Genomic DNA, 27,290 nt, shown 5'->3' on the forward strand with positions numbered 1-27,290 from the left:
AGAGCCGCCGGCGAAAGCTCCAGAGCGCGAACCAATCGTGTGCTGGGATCATTTCCTCGAGCTGTGAATTGACCAATCCGAAGCCTCCGTGTTGGAGGCTCCGTGACGATCCAAGATGGCTGCGCCCATGTAATACCGGCGACTGCTCCTGACCTCTTTTTTCCCTCCGGTCACCTGGCCTAAGTGTGGACCGGCTGAACACGGGGACTATGCTGGGCCAGACTCTCCGAGAGGTGAGTGAAATTAGCCTGGTGGGATCCCCTGGAAAAAGGGAGCCGTCCCGGGGCCTGAGAACGCCTGTTGGGCCCATTGGCCGGATTCGGTTGGGGACTCGCACCTCAGTCCTGAGACTGTAGCCCCCATTCCTCAGGGAGGAGATCTGCACCGCGGAGCTGTGGGGGGAAGCGCAGGTCGTTTGTGTAGCCTTGGGCCGAGATCGGGCTTGATCAGCTGGTCCAGTCTCTCTCCTGTGCCAGGTGGTACGGTTCTCACTCATGGGCATGGCGAACCGGTACCATACAACATTAAAACCAATAGTTGATGGTTGCGGGGGCCGGGGGGAGTCTTGTATTAGGGTCTTGACCAACAAGAAAGTCATTCTTAGGCTTCAGGTGCCACCAAGATAACCTGATTCCCAACCACTGCCTCCATTACCTGGCCACATTCTCCAGGGCCTTCTGGACATTCCAAATGTCTCACACTCACACTCTAACCAAGATTCAAGTCATCCTTGTAACGGTATGAAAACAAACACCCTTCATCTTCCTGGATTCTTAAAAAAAAAAAAATCCTTTAAATAGCATAACTGTTATCTCTTTTACTCTTCAATTGTCCAGCTAGGATATCTAATAAATCACCAGGCTCTCCTATCTTGTAAATGTGACTACAGTGGGTTTTTTTTTTCTCACTTTATTTCTGCTGTTACGGCTTTAATTGGGTTCACCTTGCTTTCTGGCCCAGATTTTAAAGTCTGCAGGCACTGAAATTAGAATCACCTGGGGCTTTTTGTAAGCTACAAGTCTCTTTTCACTGTAGACATAAACAGATCTGTAGGGTAAGTCCCAGACTGTTTTAACCTGGTTCCCAGGTGATTTCTTTGTTGAAGGACATATCCTGCCTTCCATCTTCTCTGTATCTCCACTTAGGAAGGCTCTCTTCTTTCAGCTGATAGTGTTTTTAAAAGTTATAAATGATAAAATGACCTTTAAATATACAGGTTTTAAATATTAAATTTTTTTTTTTTTTTTTTTTTTTTTTTTTTGCTATAAAATACTGCTTTACTACCCTAGTTTGGCAAAGAGTCCTCTTTTTTTTCTTTTTTTTTTGCAGTGGTGGGACTTGAACTCTGCCTCGGAGCTAACCGCTGAGCTCTTCAGCTCCAGGCAAGTGCTCTACCACTTGAGCCACAGTACCACTTCTGATTTTCTGCTGGTTAATTGGAGATAAGAGTCTCATGGACTTTCCTCCCCCACTTGGCTTTGAACCACAATTCTCAGATCTCAGCCTTCCAAGTAGCTAGGATTCCAGGCGTGAGCCAGCAGCGCCCAGCTAGAGTATTATTTTTGAAGAATCAAATTTGTTTTGTAAAATTCCAGAGTGTCTCAATTGATAAGACTCCCTGCTTAGAAGGTGTCCCTGGGAGTGTAAACTTGTTCAACCACTTTGGAAAGCAGTATGGAGGACTACACATAGAGCTCCCCTGTGACCCAGCAGCCCCACTTTTAGGCATTTACCCAAATGATCACAAACAAGGCCATACTGAAGCTACCAGCACAACTATGCTTATTGCAGCATTATTCACATAGCTAAGATATGGAACCAACCCAGATGCCTCTCAGTAGATAAGTGAATCAAGAAAATGTGGTATATATATAATGAAATTCTATGTCTACATCAGAAAGAATGACACCGCTCCATTTGTTAGGAAATGGAAAAGTTTGGAAAAAATTATATTAAGTGAGGTAAACTAGACCCAAAGAAACATAGGCCCTATGGTTTCCCTTATTTGCAATAACTAGTATACGTCTAGGATAATCTTACCAGACAAGCAGAAGGTCAGGAGTACATATGAGCATATAAGATGATGCTAAGCGAAATGAACCCCAAGATAGGGATACAAGAGGTTTTATCTTTGTCGCTGTTGTTTTAAATGTACTGTGAGATTTTTTTTATTCTTTTGTGTGTTCTTCCTCCATGGTATAACCCCTGTTTTCACTGTACTTGATTCCGGTGCCCTGCATCTTGTATATGCATTTTTTCTAATTTGGGGAGGGGAAGGGAAAATAGCAAAATGCTGAAACAAGGATACAGGTTGACCCATTGTAACAGTGAGATGTACGAGACACTATGTTGAAAATGAACTTTACAACTGGGGGGGGGGGGGGCAGAGGGAGGAGGTGGGAAGGGAAGGGATAGTAGGGGAAAAACAAAAGAGGGGGTAACAATGCTTGATAGGAAATGTACTCATTACCTTACTCATGTAACTGTAATCCCTCTGTACAGTATCTTTACAATAATGTGTGTGTGTGTGTGTGTGTGTGTATAGAACGTGTGAGGCCCTGAGTTTCAAACCTAGTTCTGGGTAATAAACTTACTAAGGAAAAAAAAATCCCAAAACCTATTTGAAATACAACCTATAAAAATCTGGTGTTTTAGTTTAGGAGTTGGTGGTGGTTCATGCCTGTAATCCTAGCTACCGAGGAGGAAAAACCATGTGGAGTTGTTGACCCAAAGGAAGACCAAGGGGTTGCCTTACTTTCACTTCCTTACCCCCAAAAGTTGCTTCTGTCCACTCTGTTTTTCTAGGTCATTGTTCTGATGCCTCCCATTCTACCTATTAGAGATTAATTCAGTATATGTTCTCTCTTAAATGTGTACCAATGCCTAGGATGATTGAACGATTTTTCTCATTGGAAATTATTGCACCTTAATCAAATTTCTTGTGTATAGTTGGGCACCAGTGGCTCATGCCTGTAATCCTAGCTACTTAGGAGGCTGAGATCTGAGGATCGCAGTTCAGAGCCAGCCCAGGCAGGAAAGTCTGTGAAACTCTTATCTTTAATTAACCTCCAGAAAATCAGAAGTGGCTCTGTAGCTCAAGTGGTAGAACACTCACCTTGAGCTGAAGAGCTCAGGGACAGTGCCCAAGCTCAGAGTTCAAGCCCCATCATGACCTACAAAAAAAAATTCTTGTGTGTGCGTGTATACACATTCACATACTAGTTCTAGGGCTTGAACTCAGGGCCTCGCCACTGTCCCAGAGCTTTTTTTGCTGAAGAGACAATACTTGAGCCACAGCTCTACTTCTGGCTTTTGATGGATTACTAGAGATAAAAGAGTCTCAAGGACTTTCTTGCCCTGGCTGGCTTCTGACCATGATCCTCAGATCTCAACCTCCTGAGTAGCTTGGATTACAGGCATCAACCAATGTAAGTTGAAACAATAATTGAAGAAAGAAGGGAGTAAGAGAGGGGAGCTGGAAACTGGATATCTGAAGCTACTTAGGGACTATAAATGGAAGTCTAGGACAACAGAAGAGCACTGGGAAGAATCACTGAAAGGAGGTAGGGTGATAAATAGGAAGTAAAACTCTACATGTAAAATTTACTCAGGTACATTTAGAAAGTTGGAACTATTTCACTTTTAACTTTTTGCTTACCTTTCTCAGTGTTTCTTGGAGTTAGACATTAATTATAACTTTTAATAATAGTCTTCTTGAAGATCTAAACTAAAAATAATTTATTTGTTCTGAAGTGAAATACTGTTTACTTATTCAGCTAACATTCATTGAGCACCTCTGTGTTCCAAACACTAGGGATTAGCATTGAAGACAGATTTCTTATCCTTGTGCAACATACTATTTTTTTTGTAGGAAAGCAAGAACTGATTTTTTTTTTGGGGGGGGGGGGTCCGGTCGTGGGGCCTGAACTCTGGGCCTGAGCGCTGTCCCTCAGCTCTTCAGCTCAAGGCTAGCGCTCTACCACTTGAGCCACAGTGCCACTTCTGGCTTTTTTTTTTCTTGCTTATGTGGTGCTGAGGAATCGAACCCAGGGCCTCAGGCATGCAAGGCAAGCGCTCTACCTCTGAGCCAACTTCCCAGCCCAGAACTGATATTTTTTAAATGAAGGATACAATTTCAAGTAATATAAATATTCTGGAGAAAAATAGTTCTAGTTGTGGAAGCTAGATGGTTTATAGAAAGTTGCCTATCTAATCAGGAACATTTCTCTAATTGAGTAGATGGTACTTGAGATGTGTAAGGATATGAAGGGAAGATATGGGAGAATTACGCCCAGGTATAATGAACAATAATATATACAAAGACTAAGAAGAGTAAGCTTCACATATTAAAGGAATGTCTGAAGGCCAGAATACCTAGAGAGAAGTAAATGAGGTTTGGGGAAGAGAGGGACAGCAAGAGCCAAATCATAGCTTTTGAAGCTGACCACAGTACAGAATGCAGATTTTACTTAAAGTGTACGGAGAAACCTTGAAAAATTTTGAATTTGTGGACATGTTCTGATTTAACTTTTTTTTTTTTGCTGGTCATAGGGACTGAACTCAGGGCCTCAGCTCTTCAGCTCAAGACTAGTGCTCTACCACTTGAGCCACAGCTCCACTTCTGGTTTTTTCTGCTTATGTGGTGCTGAGGAATTGAACTCAGGGCTTCCAGCATGCAAGGCAAGCACTCTACCACTGAGCCACCTTCCCAGCCCTTATTTAACATTTAAAAGCTTTTTCTTTTTTGTTTTTTTTGGGTTCGGTCGTGGGGCCTGAACTCTGGGCCTGGGTGCTGTCCCTCAGCTCTTCAGCTCAAGGCTAGCACTCTACCACTTGAGCCACAGCGCCACTTCCAGCTTTTTTCTTTTTGCTTATGTGGTGCTGAGGAATTGAACCCAGGGCCTCAGCCATGCAAAGGCAAGTGCTCTACCACTGAGCCACCTTCCCAGCCCCTTAAGAGCTTTTTTAATTGGCTCTTGATCACAAGGACTGTGATTTATAGGAAAGAAACTGGAAAGAAGGAAGAACTGTTAGAAGGCTGTTGCATTAATTTTTTTTTAAATGATGGCAAATTAGAGATGGTAGAAGAAATGCAAAGGGGAACTTTTTGTGGGAGATGGAAGGCAGAAATGGTACTGAAGTTTGAACTCAGGGCCTGACACTTGCTAGACAGGTACACTACCTACCACTTGAGCTATGCCCTTAATCTGGGGATTATTTTTTGTTTTTTTTTTTTTAATTGTAAAGATACTATACAGAGGGTTACAGTTACATGAGTAAGGTAATGAGTACACTTCCTATTGAGCATTGTTACCCCCTCCATTATTTGGGGGATTGTTTTTTAAGTGAAGGCTTGCTGATTGGCTGTTGAGGTTGAAGGACAGACAAGAATCAAGGACATTTAAGTTTTTGTCCTGGGGAATGGTTACATTTATCAAGATTGGAGAGATATGAAAATTATAAAGGAACATGTTTGGAAGGTAGAGGTTAAGAGCTCTGTTTTAGAGATGTTAATATTGACATGCCTCCTAGATATCTAAGTGAAGATGTTAAATAAGCAGGTGGAAATGAGCTTAGAGCTCAGGAAATGGCCATAGGTGAGAATATAAATTGATGAGAGTACAGAAGATAGTTAGAGCCACATGGCCAGATGAGATCACCTTGGGAGGATGAGTGTAAAAGTAAAAGGCCTAAATTTTTCCAACCTTTAGTGGTCAACAATAGGAAATAAATCCAGCAAAATAAACCTTCAAATGGCCAGAGGGACAAGAGAAAAACCAAGATGTAATGATGTTTAGATCCAAGTGAAGTGTGCCAAAGCAGTCACATCTTTGTGCTTCTGAGATGATGTACTGGAAAGTGAGGGCAGGCTGTTGAATACTAGTTTTAGGAATGTGCAGTCTTGAAACAATGAACACAAAACATGATGGTGTGTATTAAAGAGCGAATAAGCACCCATCAGCTTGAAGGGCACACTCAGCTTGAAAGGCTCATCAATACCTTTTTCAAGACAATTCTTTTTGAGAGACAGTTCTTTGTCTAAGTAAACCTCAGACATTACCTGCAAAATTAATTTTTAAAAATGTTCTGCTTTTTGTAATCCTAGATACTCAGGAGGCTGCGATTTATAGATCAAGGTTCAAAGCCATGAGACTCTCATCTCTTAATTATCTTTTATGGCTTTTGGTAAAAAGCCTTGGTTCAAGTGGTAGAGCTTGAACAAAAAAGCTTAGGGACAGTGCCCAGAGTCCAAGCCCCAGGTCTGGCACATACACACACACACAAAAGTACTGCTTGTTAAATAGATAGTATAGTGCCTTGCACACAGATGTGTTCTTGATTAGTGATTCCAATCATGAATGTTTGGAAACATAATCAGGCCTTGCTTGAATACCAGCTCTTTTTTAGCTATATGACCTCAAACAGGAGCTAAATACATTATCAGTAAAATGCAGTTAATAGCATCAGCTCAGGCTGGGAAGGTGACTCAGTGGTAGAGTGCTTGCCTTGCATGCATGAAGTCCTGGGTTCAATTCCTCAGTACCACATAAGCAGAAAAAGCCAGAAGTGGAGCTGAGGCTTAAGTGGTAGAGCGCTAGCCGTGAGCTGAAGAGCTGAGGGACAGCATCCAGGCCTAGAGTTCAGCCCCCCATAACTGGAAAAAAAAAAAAAAACACATCAGCTCCTCAGTGTGGAAGTAAACATTCAAAGAAATATAAAACATCTTGAGAAAATGTATATAAGAATTAGCTATGGGGGCTGGGACGGTGCCTCAGTGGTAGAGCGCTTGCCTTACATGCATGAAGCCCTGGGTTCGATTCCTCAGCATCACGTAAGCAAAAAGAAAAAAGCCAGAAGTGGCGCTGTGGCTCAAGTGGTAGAGTGCTAGCCTTGAGCTGAAGAGCTGAGGGACAGCACCCAGGCCCAGAGTTCAGGCCCCACGACCGGACCCCTCCCCCCCCCCCAAAAAAAAAAGAACTAGCTATTATTAATACCAATTTTTTAACAAGGACAAAATTGCCAAATTATTTGTATTTACAATTCTACCTTCCTCTACTTTCTAAAATTAGTTCCATCATTTTCCTTTCTTTTAAAGCAGATATATCAAAAATAAATAAACCTTTGTGGCTTAGAAACACCATAATCTTTTTATTGACACTTGTGGGTGGAGTAGGCCTCTGCTTGGAGCCTCAAAGGCTAAAATCAAAGTGTTAGCCTTGGTGTCATCTGGAGTTTTGGGTGTCTTCTGAGATTGTGGGATTGAGACCCCTCCCCCACCCACCTGTCTGTCTGTGTGAGTAGGAAAGTAATGAGTTGAGGGGACTGGAAATGTGGGTGACAGAATATTTAAGATAATGTAGAGATATTTAAGAGATTGTAGGAAGTGGTTAGCTAATGTACTTTAGGCTAGAACCAGGCAGGCTTGTAACTGAGAAGTAGTTAAAGAACAGTTTGTGCCAGGCGTGGGTGCCTCACACCTGTAATCCTAGCTGCTCAGGTGGCTGAGATCTGAGGATCACTGTTCAAAGCCAGCCCTGGCACAAAAGTCCGTGAGACTCTTATCTCCATTTAACCACCAGAAAACTGCAAGTGGTGCTGTGGCCCAAGTGGTAGAGCGCTAGTCTTGAGCTGAAGAGCTGAGGGACAGCACCCTGGGGGATGGGGGGTGGGAGGGGGGGGGGGAGAACAGTTTGTGTGACTTGAGAGACTGGTTGTCACTATACATTGACTTGAAGTTTGTAGTGAACACAGACCATAGGAACAAAAACGAAAGTGAATGGAAGGGTGTGACTGGATTAACATGCAAAAGAGGGGAACACCATAATTCCAAAGATTGTGCTTGAGATTGGCTGGGCTTTTTAAAAGAAGAGAGAAGAAAAAGGTGTAGAAGACCCAGGATGCCTGCCTGCACACCCTCTGCCCTACTGGACTGTGGGCTCTACTAGATAGGAACAAAATGGGGAGCAGTGGTCTCTAGGGAAAGCTCAATTTCCAGTAGACATGTTCCAGAAGAGAGAATTTTTAAAATGAGAATTAAAAAAATTAACTTTGTTTTTTATTGAAATATGACACCTGCAGTTTTGTCCCAGGAGAGCTATCCAATTTACATTTCTTATCCTTATGCTTGGTTCACTCTAATTAGCATCTTTGTTTCACTTCTGTTTTCCAATTCCCCTACTGATTTTCTCAATGCTAGAGTTCCTAAAGGTGACCCTAATGAAAATCAGCACCATTGTATGCGAGTGCTCCTATACAATCTCTTTCTTGAGCATCTAACATATACCTTAACTCTTAGTTTCATACCAGTTAACAAATCATGACCGAGGAAGAAGAGAGGTGGCAGACATAAGTTTCCTTGTTACTACAGCTTTGCCATGTGATAGGCTTATAGCTACTTCTCTGTGTCTGGGGTTGAGTGTTTGCTAGTAATAACTCCTCCACTAAGCCGACCACTGTCTTCTGTCTTTACACTCTCCATTCAGAACATTAGAGCACACAGCTATCTTTTCTTTCTAGCTCATTTCTTCTGAAGACTTTGTATTTCATGCAAGCAAGTCAATAGAAATATCACTGTTACTGAGTTATGTCCTCACATCTCTGAATTGCTCCTGCAGCCTTCCTTTGCCAGTCTTTGTCCTCCTCTTATCCATGAGCATTAGGGATTCTCCCAATTGCCTCTTCCCCTGCTTTTCTCATTAACCTTAAACCTGAAAATGCCATGTCCTTAATGATATGTTCAGTTGTAAAATCCTATTACTTGATACCTAAAATATGTGTTTGTTTTGGGGTAAAATGAGTTAACAAGATACGTAATGCAACATGTCTACCTCTTGGCAAATACTACTACTACTACTAACAATTACTACTAATAGTAATAGTAATACTTTCCCTACTCTCCCTGTCTCCCTCTGTCTCCTAACTTGTCTCATGAGATAATCCCACTCCTGAGTGTGTGTGTGTGTGTGTGTGTGTGTGTGTGTGTGTGTGTGTAAGTAGGTGGGTGTGTGCCTGTGTGCGCTGGTACTAGGGCTTGAACTCAGGGCTGGGCCCTTGGTTTTTCATTCAAGGCTAGTGTTATACCACTAAGTCTTACCTCTACTTCTCTACTTCTAGCTTCTTGCTGGTTAAGTAGAGATGAGAGTCTCATAAATTTATCTTCTCAGACTGGCTTTCTACCATGATCCCTCGGATCCCAGACTCTAGTTTAGGATTACAGGCATGAATCACCAGTGCCCAGCTCTAACTCTTTTTTCATATGGTTGCCAAAGCTTTAGTATCATCTTTGTCTTCTTGTTATGTATTCCTTTTCTAATTCATCAGTTCATATTATTAGCTCCTACAGGAAATACTAGATAATCATCACTTCATTTCAGGCCTTCCTCTCTATTATTTTGCAAATTCTGGTCATTTCTTCTGCAGTTTTAACACTTTTCTCATCAGCCTTCCTAGAACACAAAAAACAGAATTTCTGATAAGTTTGGGGGGGTCTGGTTGTGGGGCCTGGACTCTGGGCCTGGGTGCTGTCCCTCAGCTCTTCAGCTCAAGGCTAGCGCTCTACCACTTGAGCCACAGCACCACTTCCAGCTTTTTCCTTTTTGCTTATGTGGTGCTGAAGAATCGAACCCAGGGCCTCATGCATGCAAGGCAAGCGCTCTACTACTGAGCCACCTTCCCAGCCCTCCTGAAAAGTTTTCAGTTGCTCTTGAACCTATATCTTACAAGCTTTACTCTCAATTATAATGTCTCTTGCTCACATTCCGCAACAGGTATAAACTCTTTTTCATTTAAGATATTTTTTCATTTGTTTCTTTTTTACTGACACCTAGGCTTGTACTCATAGCCTTGAGTTCTCGCTCTACTTTCTTGTTCACAGCTGACAGTCTACTATTGGAGCCATGCCTCCATCCCAACATTTTGCTGGTTAATTGGAGATAGTCTCAGAGGTGTTTCTGCCTAGGCTGGCTTCAAACTGTGATCTTCCAGATCTCAGTTTACTGAGTAGCTAGGACCATGGGCATAAGCTACCAGTTCCTGGCTAGATATAATGATCTTATTCAGCATCATAAAGTCCTGTAGTGCCTGTTCAGTTCACTTCTCTTTTCTTATTCTGGACTGTTTGCTGTGCAATAAGCTGCTCCTTATACAAAGCCGTCCCCAACTCATCCTTTATTCAGCAGAGTTCTAGCTGATCCTTACCAGGATGACTTACAAAAACTATTTCTAGGGACTGGGAAGGTGGCTCAGTGGTATAGTGCTTGCCTTGCATGCATGAGGCCCTGGGCTCGATTCCTCAGCACCACATAAGCAGAAAAAGCCAGAAGTGGCACTGTAGTTCAAGTGGTAGAGTGCTAGCCTTGAGCTGAAGAGCTGAGAGACGGCACCCAGGCCCAGAGTTCAGACCCCACGATCAAAAAAAAGAAAACACAAAAAAACTATTTCTAAAGGCTACTAAAGCCTAATTTAGAAAACTAGCCAGCTAGTCTAGCTGATCAACATCCTGCCCTTCATTCAGTATGTTATCTTAAATATTGGGTTATCAGAATTTTGAATCAAAGCTTCACTTCAAAACTTTGTGTTTAGCCATTCTGTCTATTGCCCACTTCATATAATAATAAACGATTTTTGAATTGTATGTGATATAGGTTTCTGTAGCACTGAAACAAGGCCAGATTACACCAACAGAGCTCTGTCAGAAATGTCTGTCCCTCATCAAGAAAACCAAGTTTTTAAATGCTTACATTACTGTATCAGAAGAGGTGGCCCTAAAGCAAGCTGAAGAATCAGAGAAAAGATATAAGGAAGGTAAATTACTTTTAATTATAAGAAAAGTAAATTACTTGTAATTATACTTCTCTGCTATATCTCCAGAGAAAGAGTTTAATTGGATACAGTAGTCTTTTTTTAGCAAGTGAAACTTTAAATGTAAAACATACCTGTATTTAAAGAACTGGCCACGAGGTATAGTAAAAATGAGGGTAATGGATATGTGATGCTTTATAATGTCTAACTGTAATAATTTCAAGCATAAATTTAATTTCTCATTGCTAAAAATAATAATTAGTAAAACAACTAAAAGACATATTAAAAGTTATGCATATATATTTAAAGATACATTTTTACATTTTGAACCAGATTATCATATATCACTCTTCTGGATTTTAATGCAGGTCAGTCACTTGGGGATTTAGATGGAATTCCTATTTCAGTAAAAGACAATTTCAGCACATCAGGTATCAAGACAACATGTGCATCAAATATGCTAAAAGGTAACTGATTGGAGCATTCAAACTTTTATAAAAATAGGTATTTTTTAGTAAAAGATGAAATACTAAAGCACCAAGATAATCTTAAAGGCTAATTGTATTTTGGGAAAAATACTTAGGATTGTTTTACTATTCCTTCAGAATGCAGAATATGCTTTAGAGTTAGATCAGCTTAATGAATAAGTGCTGTTTCAGAAGTTTTAGAAATTCTGTTTAAGAAGAAGACTCAGCAACTGATCAGCACAAAAGTACAAAGTGACCTCTAACTCAAGTTTGTGTAAAACAAGAACTCAGTATGAATTATTATCTTATTCCTCACTTAAGGGTGATTTGAGAATTTCTTGACTCAACAGTTCTTTAGTTCCTGCTTCCTCCATCTCTTTAGTGTAGTATAATAATGCTTGATTTTATTCTTCCTCATCTAGAAGGTCAAAAGCAAGCATTCTGATCAAGATATTTAGATTCTGAGCAACAGTAAATAAAATGAAAAAGAAGTTGAGTGTGTACCACACTAATAGTCTATGATGAACATGCTCCAGTCTCCTCCCATAGGTAGACTGCGGCTTGTGGTTCTGGAATATATGATAAAACTTTTTTCATTGATAGAAGAAATTTTAATTGAGAATAAAATTTCTAACCAGATATCGTCCAAGAAGAAAACTCAAGCATAGTGAACAATATAATGATTTGTGATAAATATTAAATGAATTGATTATATTATTATCATGCAGTAGTTGCCGTTAATATTTGTCCATTTATTTGTTGGTTGGTCAGTTGGTAATGGGGCTTGAACTCAGCACCTGGACACTGTCCCTAAGCTTTTTTGCTCAAGGCTAGCACTCTGCCACTTTGAGCCACAGCACCACTTCTGGTTTTCTGGTGGTTAATTGCAGAAAAGGATCTCACTGATTTTCCTTCCCGGGCTGGCATCAAACCTTAATCCTCAGATGTTAGTCTCCTGAGTAACTAGGATTATAAGCATAAGCCACTGGCACCTGGCTAAAGTCAATGAATGATGTACAGACTGTCTTTGGAAAATTATCAGGAGAAAAAATTAACTCTTAGGGAAGTGGCGCTGTGGCTTAAGTGGTAGAGCACTCTCCTCAAGCTGAAAAGTTGAGGGATGGCGCCCAAACCCAGAGTTCAAGTCCCACAACCAACAACAAAAAAAATTAACTCTTAGAAGAAAGTTCAACCTACTATTCAAATTAGGATTAAGGCATGAACACAAATTGATTAAAAGTTTAAAGTTGCATTTTCTGCATATCATTTGCATGTTCACTGTTTTCAGCAATAAGAATAACTTTTTTTCAGGTTATATACCACCTTATAATGCTACAGTAGTTCAGAAGTTACTGGATCAGGGAGCTGTACTAATGGGAAAAACAAATTTAGATGAGTTTGCTATGGGGTAAGTAAAATGGAAATCTTCTCCTGTTGTATTTCTCCTATCTGTGCCTCTAGTATCACTAAGTGTAGCACCTTGAAGATTCTTGAGGATTCTAATACCGATTTCTTAGTCCAGTTGTGGGGCCTGAACTCTGGGCCTAGGCACACTGTCCCTCAGCTCCTCAGCTCAAGGTTAGCACTCTACCACTTGAGCCACAGTGCTACTTCTGGCTTTTTTCTTTTTGCTTATATGGTGCTGAGGAATTGAATCCAGGGCCTCATGCATGCAAGGCAAGTGCTTTACCACTTGAGCCACAATACCACTTCTGGTTTTCTGGTGGTTAATTGGAGATAAGAGTCTCCAGGACTTTCCTATCTGGCCAGGCTTTAAACACAGATCCTCAGATCTCAGACTCCTGAGTAGTTAGGATTATAGGTGTGAACCACCAGCATCTGGTTAGCTTTTTTTTTTCTTTTTTCTTTTAAAGACTTTCTGGACTCTGGCCCTAAATTAGAGAAATTCCTCTCATTTTGTTCTTCTATTTACACGTTTTAAGTCCTTTGTGTTTCATAAAAGTTTTAGAATCAACTTCTTTCTACAAAGACATTTGATGGAATTTTGTGTGGAACTTCCAGACTGACTTCTAAGAAGAGAAATTAGTGTCTTCTTATGTATCTTCTAATTCATTAACACCTTGGGTCTCAACACTGAGATTTTGTTTACTTTTTTCCCTCTCACCCAATGTTTTTGAGTTTTTGCATATAAACCTTACATATAATTTATACTCAAGAATTTTATGCTGTATATACGTGCATGTGCTGTGTGCTTAAAGTCTGGGCCTCAAGCTCTCTCAACTTCATGGCTGATGTTCTGCCACTTGAGATATTCTTCCACTTCCAGCTTTTTGATAGTTAATTGGAGATAAGAGTCCCACAGATTTGTCTGCCCAGGCTGACTTTGAAATGTAGTACTCAGATCTTAGCCTCCTGAGTAGCTAAGATTACAGTTGTGAGCCATCAGCACCTAGCTTTATACTTTTTAATGCTATAGAAAATGGAATCTTCTTTAATTTCAAATTGTTTATTGCTAGTACATAGAGACATAATTGATTTTTGTATATTAACTGCATGTCCCATGATCTTAGTGATTAAAGCTCACTTATTTGTTTTTTGTGGATTCTTTGGAATAATATTTAGTATATAATATTTAGTATTATGTATATAACATAGAGATCATTTTCCTTCTTTTTGTTTTCTTACCTTACTGTACCAGTTAATACCTTTAATGCAGTGCTGAACAGAAGTGTGGAAACAGATATTCTTTCCTTGTCCCTGTTCTTTTCTTTAGAAGAAAGTAGTCAGTCTTTCACCAAAAGCACTTTAGATTTTCCCTTTTCAATAGTTGTCACATTTACAATGTTTGCTTGGTCTGTGTTCCATATTCCATAGAAACAAAGCTCTTGACTGTCAAGTTTACAGTGCTTGGTACTCAATAGAAATACAGTTAAAGAACTAATCCATGGAAGTAAACTTGAACATAGGTTTCTTTGGATATTGTCTTTATCTTACTAAAATAGACTGCCAGTGAGTGTGAAATGGACTTATTTGGACTTAATTTAAGAACTTAATTTGATTCTTTGAGAATTACTTAGATAATATTCCATATAAGAAAATGTTTATCTTAAATCTAAAAACAGAGAAACACATAACAAATCCAAAATAAGGCATATTCTATTAAAATTGAACATTGTGAAAACAAAATATATGAAAATGCTACAAATTAAAGAGTCTAAGGAAAGTAAAACCAGAAACTATAAAATTTAGAAAAGAAAACTTGGGTATGACCATGAGAGGCAAAATGTCATAGAATGTATAAAGTACAAATTACTGAATTGATAGATTGGATTTTTCTTTATAAATTAAGGACATCTGATCTTTGAAATATACTACTAAAACATAAAAAAGCAAGAAACCAACAGAGAAAAATTTTGGAAAGCATAAATTTGAAATTGAAGACTTACATTTACACAAAAGCAATGGCTAAACCTTGGGGGTGGTACAACATCTATAGTGGCTTTTCCATAATTAACCCAAGCTCAGAATAGCCTGGTATCTACTGACAAAGGGCTTAAAAAAACAAAAACAGCCACAGCAAGGGGCTGGGAAGGTGGCTCAGTGGTAGAATGCTCGCCTTGCATGCATGAAGCCCTGGATTCAATTCCTCAGTCCCACATAAGCAGAAAAAGCCAGAAGTGGCGCTGAGGCTTAATTTTGGTAAAAGCACTAGCCATGAGCTGAAGAGCTGAGGGAAAGCACCCAGGCCCAGAGTTCAGGCCCATGACTGACAAAAACAAACAAACAAACAAAAATCAGCCACAGCAAAAAGAAACTAAAGAGAATTGATGAACTAATGCAGTATCTGATTGTGGACTTGATCCTGGAGGAGGATAAAATGCTATAAAGCATATTATCAAATAAGCTGACAAAACTGGATTATATACAGTAGGTTATTGTATTGATGGAAATTGTACTATGATTGATAACTATACTGGTTGTGTTACAGAATGTCTTTGTTCTTAGGAAATGAGTACCAAATATATGCTAAAGTATTTGAAGGTAAAGGGCCATTTTATATATATATATATGCATAGCTTAAATTTGGGGGGAAGCATGTATATTTGTATGTATATAAGCACATACAGAGCATGAGAATAATAAAACAGATGGGTGAAATATTAACGGTAGGTGCATTCAGATGAGGTGCAAAGTGGTTTACACATTGTTTTGATTTTTTAAAATAATTTATCTGAATAAAATTTCAAAACTTAGAAATAAACTGTGAGCCTTCTAGCTGTGAGCCTTCTATTTACAATGCTTCCTTGAAACTTCCACTAGAAGGACAGATTCTTTCAGAGGATTTCTTAACTGCTTAAATATTTGGAACTCTTTTCAACTGAAAGACTTATTTACAAGAGAAATAATCTTTAGTTGAATTGAATGATCAAATTAGGATACATTATTTCCTTAGCTAATTATTTCTTCGACTTTCTAGTTCCCCCAAAACGTTTTTTTCATCTCCTTAACTGCCTGTTTTTGTTTAGTACTGCTGAGTAGGCTTCCTACCTTTTCCAACTCAAGTTACAGTGGATTATTAAAAGATCGAAGAGTACCAGAGCAAATATTCTACTCAGGATTTGAGAATTTGACATAAACTGGAAGTTTTACTAAGGTATATTCTTCACTTCTCCATCTCAGATCTGGGAGCACTGATGGTATATTTGGACCAGTTAAGAACCCCTGGAGTTTTTCAAGACAATATAGAGAAAAAAGGCAACAGACACCCTGTGGTGGGAACAAGGATTCAAATTGGCTCATAACTGGGGGAAGCTCCGGCGGTAGCGCAGCTGCTGTGGCAGCATTCACATGCTTTGCGTAAGATGCTTTTTTGGTCTGTATTTATTCCATCCAAATACAAATAATAGTCATAAACCATATGCAGAACCCAACAATAGGGTCGTTCATGAAATGCTGGTATTTTTATTTCTTTTTTATTTTGGTTTTGTTGTTTTTTTTTTCTTTTGTTGGTCGTGGAGCTTGAACTCTGGGCCTGGGCACTGTCCCTCAGCTCTTCAGCTCAAGGCTAGCACTCTACCACTTGAGCCACAGCGCCACTTCTAGTTTTCTGGTGGTTAATTGGAGATGAGAATCTCACAGACTTTCCTGCCCAGGTTGGCTTTGAACCACGGATCTCAGCCTCCTGAGTAGCTAGGATTACAGATATAAGGCACTGGTGCCTGACTTTGTTTCTTTTTTAGTAAGCTCTCTGTACTTAAAAATACATCAGATTGTATATGAATACAATGAACTGTACAGCACGCTATCTAAGCTTTATACATTTAACTTTAATTATCTGGTTGCTTTTAAGACATTTTATGGACTTTATATAATAAAGCATTGAGCATAAATGGACTTCTACATTGTGTTTCTTATATTATTTATTCAAGTACTCATTAATTGTACAGACATTAGGGACTATTCCATAGCTTTAGTTTAGTGTTCCTGAGCTCTTAGCAGTGGTTTATCCTCTATCTAATCTGACTTTAAAAGAAAAAAATTGCCCTAGTACATATCAATAGGATATTTAAAAGAGCACTTTCCTAAATGTGCACCTAAAAATGTGTATCTTTAAACAACTATTAAAAAATTATCTGCAAGTGGTTGCACAAGAGGTAAACAGAGGTTTTCAATATATCATATCATGTATATTTGGTAGGAATCCCGCAGTCATTTGTGGAGTCCTATTTTTGAAGCATTTCTTAAGCACCTAAAAAAGAGTAAATAAATATGGCTGTTACTATAGTTATCAGTCCCAATTTAACTAATTTTAATGTTGTATATACTTTTTATCTCCTTAATTATCCATTAAAGCTTGAGCTCTTTCACAAGCATTGCAACTGATAAGTTATATTTTTTAGCAGTGTGGAGCTTTAGTTTCTTCTGATTTTCTTCTTAGTTTTCCTGAAGTCTTGTGAACAAGTAAAACCATTTCATTTTATCTCTGTGGAATTTGATAGCATTGCATTAATATTAATGAGAGTTCTGACAAGTTAGAACTGCAGAGTTAGATGCTTTTTTCTATCCTCATCATCCCATTTAGTGTTCATCTTTCTGAATGTACTTTGAGAAGATGGCATTTTGACACATAATTCCTATGGAAATGTAGGTTTTACATTTACACAACCACCAGTGAATGCTAATGAGAGAATGTATCTTCTAAAACTGTGAAAGCACCAGTCTGATTTTGTAGTTTAAATAGAGTTGGTGAGAAAAGAAATATAATTTGCATTCTCTGAGGAGCACAAGTGCCATGTTACTGTTAGGAATATTTCTCACCCTATATACAAACAATAGAAACACAGACTAAAAGTAACCAGATTGATGTGTCCCAAACTATGAAGTTTTCTGCTTTTGGTTTACCCTTTTGATTTATTCCTTTTATATTAATGTTGTTGTTGTTGTTGTTTTGTGTGTGTGTGTGTGTGTGTTTTTTTTTCTTTTTTTTGTCGGTCATGGGACTTGAACTCTGAGCCTAGGTGCATCCCTCAGCTCTTCAGCTCAAGGCAAACTTGAGCCACAGCTTCACTTGTAGTTTTCTAGTGGTTAATTGGAGATAAGAGTCTCAAAGATTTTCCTGCTTGGGCTGGCTTTGAACCATGATCCTCAGATCTCAGCCTCCTGAGAAACTAGGTTTACAGGCATGAGCTACCGAACTGGACTTATGTTTTTGTTTTGTTTTTTTTTAATGGAAAGATTCTTGGAGTACTTTGCAGCCACTAAAATGAATGAGATAGTGTGTTGTATAGTGAGATGGAAAGTTGTCAATATATGCTGTGAAGGTGAAACTCAAGTTACAGAGCAGTGCATATATATAGCCCTATTTCTATTGAAAATAATAATAACATAGTATGGTTATCAGTCATTGTATGGAAATGTCTGGGTGAAACTATCAAAACTGGTCACAGGACCAGGGTGGTTTTTTTTCCCCATATCAAATTTTATTTTATTTATTTATTTATTTATTTTGTTGGTTGTGGGCTTGAACTCTAGGCCTGGGCACTGTCCCTCAGCAGTTCAGCTCAAGGCTAACGCTCTACTACTTGAGCTACAGTGCCACTTCTGGTTTTCTGGTGGTTTATTGGAGTTAATAGTTTCATGGACTTTCTTGCCCAGTCTGGCTTTGAACGGTGATACTCAGCCTCCTGAATAGCTAGGATTACAGGCATGAGCCACTAGCACCCAGCTTATACTTTAATTTTTACAGTAGATATATACTATTCTTCTACCAATACCCCTATATTTTTTTAAAGTTCTTCGACACTATTTTAAACATAAAACTCACCATCCTTACCATTCTTAAGTGTATAATTCAGTACTGTCAAGTACATTGCTGTACAGCTAATCTCTAGAACTCTTTTCATCTTGTAAAACTAGAATTTTTTCCCTATTAATCTCCCTCCTATCCTAGCCCAGGGTAATAACACTGCTGCTGTCTCTGTGAATGAGAATACTTTTAAGTATTTCATATATGTAGTATTGAATAGTATTTATCTTCTTGTCACTGGCTTGTGTCAGTCTAATGTCCTCAAGATAGGGTTTTTGTTTTTCTTGTTACAGTTCTAACAGGATTCACACTCTCTACAAGTGTCAACAATCACTTTATAGTTAGTGCACATAAAATTAGTGTGAAAAAGTTTTCAAAAATGCACATCAATGAAACTTTTGATTATTACCAATTTGTAAAACTACTAGTACTTATAATGATACTAAAGTACTAAAACAACTGAATTTGGTGAAGTTTGGAATACAAATTGGAATAATCTTCCTGACAAGTAGTTTGGTCATATATGTCAACAATTTATAATGATAAGAATTTGTAATTGCAAATTGCTTCTTGGAATATAGTCTTAAAGTAATCAGACATACGGGCAAACATTTTATGTTTAAAGGTATCCATTCCAGAGCTATTTGTTATCTAGTTACTATTCTAGTTGGGAAACAACTGTAAATATTTACGTAAATTATGGTACATGATTTCAATGGAGTAGCAAAAGGTATCTGAATTTCTGGGAGAAGTGTGAAGGCAAGTAGACGAACAGTTACTATAATTGGGTAATTTGCATACAAACAAATGAGAAAAATTTTCCAAGCATGCACATCAATGAAAAGCAATCAGTGTGAAAGCATACTTAAAATTTCATTAACTATAAAGTAACATCAAAGGAAGGTATAAGGTATATATTGTCAATAGGAGATTAGACTTTGCTTCTAGGTAGTAGAAATTTACTTTTTTTCCTTTTTTTTTCTTCCTCTTTTTTCTTTGTGTCTTCCTTTTTGTCTTTTTCTTTTCTTTTTCATTTTTTTTTTTTTTATACCAGGATTTAACTAGGATTCTCATACTCCGAGTGGTAGAGTCTGGAGTTCTACCACTTGAGCCATGACTTCAGCCTAGCTTTTTTTGGTGCCAATATTAGGGCTCGGACTCAGGGCCTGAGAACTGTCTTTGAGGGGTTTTTGCTTAAAAGATAGTACTCTACCATTGGAGACATAGCTCTACCTCCAGCTTTTTGGGAGTTAGTTAATTGGAGATAAGTGTTTGTGTTTCCTTCCCAGGCTAGCTTCGGATTGTGATCCTCAGATCTCAGCATCTTGAGTAGCTAGGATTGCAGGCATGAGCCACTGGTGCCCAGCCAGCCTAACTTTTTACTGTTCATTTGGGAGGTAGTCTTAAGGACCTCTCAGCCTGAGCTGGCTTCAAACTCTTATCTTCAGCATCTCATCTTCGTACACAAATAGATTACAGGTATGAGCCAGTGGCTCCCAATTTTCTACCCTAAAATTAGTATATGTTAATACTTATAATCAGAGGTAATACACGTGTGTGTGTGTGTGTGCGCGCGCGCGTGTGCGCACGTGTGTGTGCACGCTAATTCTAGGGATTGAACTCAGGATCTAGGCACTATCCCTGAGCCTTTTTGCTCAAGGCTGGACCTCTACCGCTTGAACGACAGCTCCACTTCTGGCTTTTTGCTGGTTGATTGAAGATAAGAATCTCATAAACTTGCCTGTGCAATCCTCAGATCTCAGCCTCCTGATTACAGAAGTGAATCATTGGCACCCTGAGAAAGTATATTTTTAAGATACACAATTTTAGGGCTGGGAAGGTGGCTCAGTGGTAGAGCACTTGCCTTGCATGCATGAGGCCCTGGGTTTGATTCCTCAATACCACATAAGCAAAAAGAAAAAAGCCAGAAGTGGCGCTGTGGCTCAAGTGGTAGAGCGCTAGCCTTGTGCTGAAGAGCTGAGGGACAGCGCCCAGGCCCAGAGTTCAGGCCCCATGACCAGAACCCCCCCCCCCCAAAAAAAAAAAAAGATACACAATTTTAAAAGGTAGATTCCAAGTACATTTGAAATATACCTTTCTTCTAAAGAGAGTTCTATTTAAATTCCAGGGCTTTAGGATCAGATACTGGAGGATCGACCAGAAATCCTGCTGCCCACTGTGGGCTTGTTGGTTTCAAACCAAGCTATGGCTTAGTTTCTCGTCATGGTCTCATTCCCCTGGTGAATTCAATGGATGTGCCAGGAATCTTAACCAGATGTGTGGATGATACAGCAATTGTGTTGGGTATCTATTTGATTGTTTGATTATTTGAAACACTTTTGCCCTAAAATTGTAAGACTGTTGCACATAACTATTTCTCCTTATAGATGTACTAGCTGGACATGATCCCAAAGATTCTACCACAGTACAAGATCCTGTTAAGCCACTCCTGCCTTCCAGTTTGACAGATGTGAGCAAATTATGTATAGGAATTCCCAAGGTAACTTTTTCCTTACATTTCCTTTTTTTTTTTTTTCTGTTCAGTTGGTCATGGGGCTTGAACTCAGGGCTTGGATGCTGTTCTGAGCTCTTTTTGTATAAGGCTACCTTTGAGCTACAGTGCCACTTTGGTTTTTGAGTGATGAATTGGAGATAAGAGTCTCACACAGACTTTTCTGCCTGGGCTCGCTTTGAACTGCAGTCCTAAAATCTCAGCCTCCTGAGTAGCTAGTATTACAGGTGTGAGCCACCTGTGCCCAGCCTATATATAAAACTTTTTATTTTGGATTGTGGAGCTTACACTTGTAGCCTGGGCACTGTCCCTGAGCTCTTTTGCTCAAGTCTAGTACTGTACCACTTGAGCCATAATGCCACTTTTCCTTACATTTTTTTTTTTTTACAGAAAAACTGTCATCTCAAACAGAATAGACTTAGGCAGACTGCTACTTTTGCTAGCCATGTAACTTGAGTATGTGCTAATCTCTGTCAGGCCAGTTTCCTTGTCTGCAAAATGACACTACCCTGCAGAATAATAAGGTTTCTCCACCTTAGTGCAGCTGGTGTTGGGGCAGGATAATTTTCTGTTGTGGAAGATTGTGCTGTGCTTGCAAAAAGTTTACATGCATCCCTGGCCTCTGCCCCTAGAGGCCAGTAGCACCCTTCACCACCATGACAACCCCACAACCAAAATATCCCAGAAATTCCCCCTTGGATTGGAAAAAAGGAAGCAAAAATTACCCTCAGGTAAGACCACTACTATAGAGAAATGCTACTTTTTAAAAAGGACTTACATTGAGGTTACCACCTATGCCCTTTAAGGACTGAGACCACAGGCTTAGGAAACAGACCCAGTTAGGGGTCCTGGCCTACTATAAATATTAGGGAAGTTACTTAATTTTTTGAGTCTCAGTACTTTTCATTCATAAAATGAGGAATGATAATATCTCTATAATGGGGTTGTCAGAATCATTGAATAAGCAAACCTTTGAAGGCATGTAGCAGAGTATGTGATACTTAAATACTTAAGAAATATGAATTCTCAACCAGATCTCCAATCTTTATTATATCCAGCTGACAATATCTAGAACTTTGCTTGTTATAGCATAAACACTCCTGGCTCAATCTTTCCAGCTACCTGCCAGCAATATATCAGTTTTTATAAGTATACTGGTCTTAGTATACAAGTTTTTTTATAAACTTATATAGATGTTTTAATTTCTGTATGTTGGCTTTTTTTCTATAAGGAATATCTTGTTCCAGAATTATCAAGTGAAGTACAATCTGTCTGGTCCAAAGCTGCTGACCTCTTTGAGTCTGAGGGAGCCAAAGTAATCGAAGTATCACTGCCCCACACCTGTTACTCCATTGTCTGCTACCATGTACTGTGCACAGCAGAAGTGGCATCAAATATGGCAAGATTTGATGGTCTAGAATATGGTAAGGTGGCTGGGTTTGGTTTTGGTTTTGGTTTTGGCATCAATGTTGGGGCTTGAACTCAAGGCCTGGGCGCTGCCTTTGAACTTTTTTGCTCAAGGCTAGTGCTCTACCACTTGAGCCATAGTTGCACTTCCAGCTTTCTCATGGACTTTCCTGCCAGACTGGCTTCAAATCGCAATCCTCAGATCTCAGCCTCCTGAGCAGTTATCAGTGTAAGCCACCGATGCCCAGTGGGTATTGTATTTTTAAAGTAGTTTTCCCTCAGACATTCAGAAGGTTTCCTTGAGCTGGGCATCAGTGGCCCATGCATATAATCCCAGCTACTCAGAAGTAAAGCCAGTCTAGGGCATACAAATCTGAGAGACTTTTCACCAATCACAGTAAAAAGCTGTAAGTAGAGGTATGGCTCAAGTGGTAGAGCACCATCCATGAGTGAAAAGCTAAGAAAAGCCTAGAGTACAAGACCCTGGGTTCAAATCCCTGTACTTGTACACAATCTCTCTCTCTTTCTCTCTTCTCTCTTTCTCTCTCACACACACACAAAACCTAAGATAATGTTAATGATACAGAAAAGTAAATTAACATTTTACTTTTGTCATTTTATCATTTTATGTACATAAGCTTTTCCTCATGTCTTTGTTCAATTTAGTTCTCTAGACTGTGAATATCTGAAAAGAGATAATGATTTTATAGGATCAGCCCATCTAATGTAGTACCTGACACAAGGTACAACTCAATAAATGCCTGGATGGATAGATGGATGGGAGGTTGGATAGTTGGGGGGGGGGGGGGGGGCGGTGAACAGATGGATGGGTAAATGGATGAAGTTTCTTTTTTTGACTCTGTTCTTTTCTTTCCATGGTCAGTCACAAGGATGATAGAGAAGAGGAACTACTAAGTACAATTTCTCAAAATTTCAATATAGGCCTAATTTTCAACCAAAATTTTACTATTTTGTGTTCAGGTCACAGGTGTAATACTAATGTGTCTACTGAAGCCATGTATGCCACAACCAGAAGAGAAGGATTCAATGATGTGGTGAGAGGAAGAATTCTTTCAGGAAACTTTTTCTTATTAAAAGAGTAAGATAGTTTGTTAAAGAATTTTCTCCAAAATAATCTCAATGGGCTGGGAAGGTAGCTCAGTGGTAGAGCGCTTGCTTTGCATGCATGAGGCCCTGGGTTCAATTCCTCAGCACCACATAAGCAAAAAGAAAAACGCCAGAAGTGGGACTGTGGTTCAAGCCATAGAGCACTAGCCTTGAGCTGAAGAGCTGAGGGACAGCGTCCAGGCCCAGAGTTCGGGCCCCACGACCGGACTCCCCCAAAAAAAAAATCTCAAATATAAAACAGTAGCACATCTATCAGGTTGAAATATTTATTAAGTAAAATCCTTATGATTAGACTAGGAAAGGCCTATTTATATGGTACTTTTGATTCCTACTTATTCAAAAAAAATAATTTTAATTTTATTTTTAATAATTTTAATTGTTGTTCTAAGCAAATAAGAAGTACAATCTAAGTAGTAGGCCCTAAAGGATTTTAGTCTTACTAATTGTCCTATTATTATAGTGATTCTTCTCCATTGTATTCAGCAAATGTAGCATCTTCAGCTTAAGAATTCTTAGCATAGAAAACTTCCTGAAGGTATTTCATTTTTTCCTACGCCTGAGTCACTATAAGCATCTAGTCAATATGGAAACAGGTCTTTTAGTGTGGAATATAACCAAATAATATTTGATTATATTCAAAAACTATTATTTGAATGTTATTGCCACCTTGGCTTATTGTTGTTAGACCTTTAAGCAGGGAGTTTTGTTATTGTCTCAAAAAAATTCAATGACCCAACTTAATTTTCCTTTGCTTTATGTATCCCTTTACCCTGAGTATCCATTGATTCTTTAACAAACATTAATGTAAACATCTTTTTGATGTCCTTAAAGTGTCATCTGTTTTTTTTCCCACAGGAACTATGAGAATTACTTCATCAAAGCACAGAAGGTGAGACGCCTCATTGCAAACGATTTTGTGAATGTTTTTAACTCTGGAGTGGATGTCCTGCTGACCCCCACTACCTTGAGTGAGGCAGTGCCATACTTGGAGTTCATCAAAGAAGACAACAGAACACGAAGTGCCCAGGATGATATTTTTACTCAGGCTGTAAATATGGCAGGTGAGGATCCCTCACAAATGTTCTGATTTCCTTCAAATTTTTGTATAGATATCCTTATCTTCAGCTAGGTTCTAGGTGACTAGAAGCAAAAGCCTATTCTTCTATACACATATGTATACAATTGAACTCATACACTTAACACTTTTAAAGTTTTAATTTGAAAATAATGAGATGTGCAGAAAAGATGTAAAGTAGTATAATGAATACTGATAGGCCTTTCATCTGAATTCATCATTGTTAACAGTATGCTTCATTTTCTTTCTTCATTCTACACACACACACACACACACACACACACAGCATCCCTTGTTTTTAGCATAATCATTTAAAAGGTTTTAGACAGGACACTTCATACATGAAAAAGGTGTTCTCCCACATAACCACATGATCGCATCTAAAAACTTGTATTCAAGAATAATATGAACATAGTCCATATTTCAGTTTTCTCAATTGTACCAAAATTTTTTTAAATTGCCTTTCCCCTAAGCATATTACATTTGTTTATGATATCTTTTAAGAATTTATAGCAGTCACTGAAGTGTCTCAGGTGTTTTTGTTTTTTTTTTTTAAACAACCATATCAAGCATGTTATAATTTTTTGTCTCAGTCATCAAACATAATGTAAATCACTCAAGAGGAAAAAACAAATCAGTCTGTACCCTTCTCTTTTGTTTAGATGCTCTATTGTGATTGAACCTAGGGCCTCATGAGTGTTTGCAGATACTCTGCCACTGCACTGCATACTCAGCTTCTCCCTTTCACTTTTAAAGGTTATTTTTGTTGGATATAGTATTCTGGTTCAGTAGTTCTTATCTCTGATATATGAAATATGTTGTGCCACCTAGTTTTGTTCCATTTAACTTTCCAATCAGAAGCCTCCCATCTTTATTTATTTTTTTTCTCTTCAGTGATACCTCCCCATATCCATGGTGCTATAATCAAGCTCAGGACTTTACACACATTTGGCAAATGCTCTGTCACTAAGCTATATCTCCAACACTTGATTTTTTTTTTTTTAAATAGGGTTTTACTACATAGTTTAGGCCTTGAATTGCTATGGCCTGAAACTCATGATCCTCCTACTGCAGCCTCCTGGGTGCTGGGATTATAGACATGTACCACCATTGCAATGTTTAATCTACTGGTCCTCTGGATGATGTCCTCTGGAGGATGTCCTCTGGATTTGTCTAATTGTCCCCTCATAGTTGGGTTGATTTAAACATTTTTGACAGAAATACTATATACTTTTCACCTCACACAGTAGTTGGTATTATTTTGTCCCATTTTTGGAAACTAAGTTGATCACTCACAGAGGTAACTGCCACATTGCCCTTATAAAGGTATAGTTTTCTTGATCATTGATAAGCAATTTATAGAGCAATAGAGACATGATTATATTATTTCCTCAATATCTTGAACCCAGTTTTAGTATCCATTGATAATTCTTCCTGAATTACTTATTACCTAGAGAATTACAAAATGCTGACTGCTCTAATTGTGTCGTCTCTTCTATATTTGTTAGAATCAGACTTCTGTAAGTAAGAGCTGTTTATTTAGGAAGGATTTCACTGTGTAGCACAGTCTGGTCTGGAACTCATGATCTTTCTGCCTTAGCCTCCCAAATACTGAGATTATAGGCATATAAAAATCACATGTGGATTTCTTCTCTTTTTCTAATTCTTCATAAGAAATTATTGTCATTATTTTTGATATTGAAATTATCCTAATTTTCAAGTTGTATATATCCTTTAGACTTGTTTCTATTTAAATTTTTGAAAATTTTCTTGCTTCTATGGCATAATAAGATATCTAGAATCTTGTACTTTCCCTCTCCCACATGTAGAATTAAAACTACATTGAAGCTAATGTAGTTAAAATCTGGGATTCAGTCTATCCTGAGTTAATTTCTTATCTAATGGATTGGCCCAAAAGCACACATTCTGTTGGCAAGAATATAGGAAAAGAAGCATATCTTTGAAGGGGAATTACTAATCACAAATTCATTCACCCTTGATGAAACCCTCTTCATCTATGAAAAGTTTCAAAAAAAATCAACAAAAAATGACATACAAGATATTGAATAAAATAGCTAAATATTGAAAACCCCCAATGCTCAATTATAGAAGACTAGTGGATAAATTATGGCAAAAAAAAAAAAAAAAACCCACATAATGGAGCATTGTACAGCTATAACCAGGGAAAGAAGATCTCTGTGAACTGAGACAGCATGATTTCCAAGGTCTATTAAGTGAACAAAGCATGGTACAAAAACATGTATGTAACAGGACAGTTTTTCAGTCTTTCTGCCTATACTTCCTAGCACTAGATAATGGAAGAGGTCTTTGCATCTTTTGCTGGAGAATTTACCAACTAATGATTTCCTTCTTTTCCTCAGGGCTGCCAGCAGTGAACATCCCTGTAGCCCTCTCACACCAAGGGCTGCCAGTAGGACTGCAGTTTATTGGACCTGCGTTTTGTGACAAGCAGGTTCTCACAGTTGCCAAATGGTTTGAAAAACAAGTACAGTTTCCAGTTATTCAGCTGGAACTCATGGAAGATCATTCATCAGTTCTCAATAATGAAAAGTTACCTTCTGTTTCTCTATAGCAGTAGTGATAAATGGTTCATGAAAATAAAAATTGCTTTTA

The 27,290-nt window shown here is 38.6% G+C and overlaps 1 protein-coding gene across 1 annotated transcript; it reads left to right on the plus strand.

The window, feature by feature from the left end:
• The first annotated feature begins 78 nt into the window (after positions 1 to 78).
• On the plus strand, positions 79 to 27,290 carry Qrsl1 (glutaminyl-tRNA amidotransferase subunit QRSL1). Its single transcript, XM_042682382.1, has 11 exons — positions 79 to 233; positions 10,644 to 10,803; positions 11,169 to 11,267; positions 12,579 to 12,675; positions 15,909 to 16,085; positions 20,663 to 20,838; positions 20,922 to 21,034; positions 22,278 to 22,470; positions 23,435 to 23,552; positions 24,437 to 24,642; positions 27,038 to 27,290. Exons 1-11 carry the CDS (start codon positions 210 to 212, stop codon positions 27,247 to 27,249), a joined length of 1,575 nt encoding a protein of 524 aa, XP_042538316.1. The 5' UTR covers positions 79 to 209; the 3' UTR covers positions 27,250 to 27,290.

This window comes from Dipodomys spectabilis, unplaced genomic scaffold (assembly GCF_019054845.1).
Source record: "Dipodomys spectabilis isolate Male_0828 unplaced genomic scaffold, ASM1905484v1 ptg000001l, whole genome shotgun sequence".
NCBI lineage: Eukaryota > Metazoa > Chordata > Mammalia > Rodentia > Heteromyidae > Dipodomys > Dipodomys spectabilis.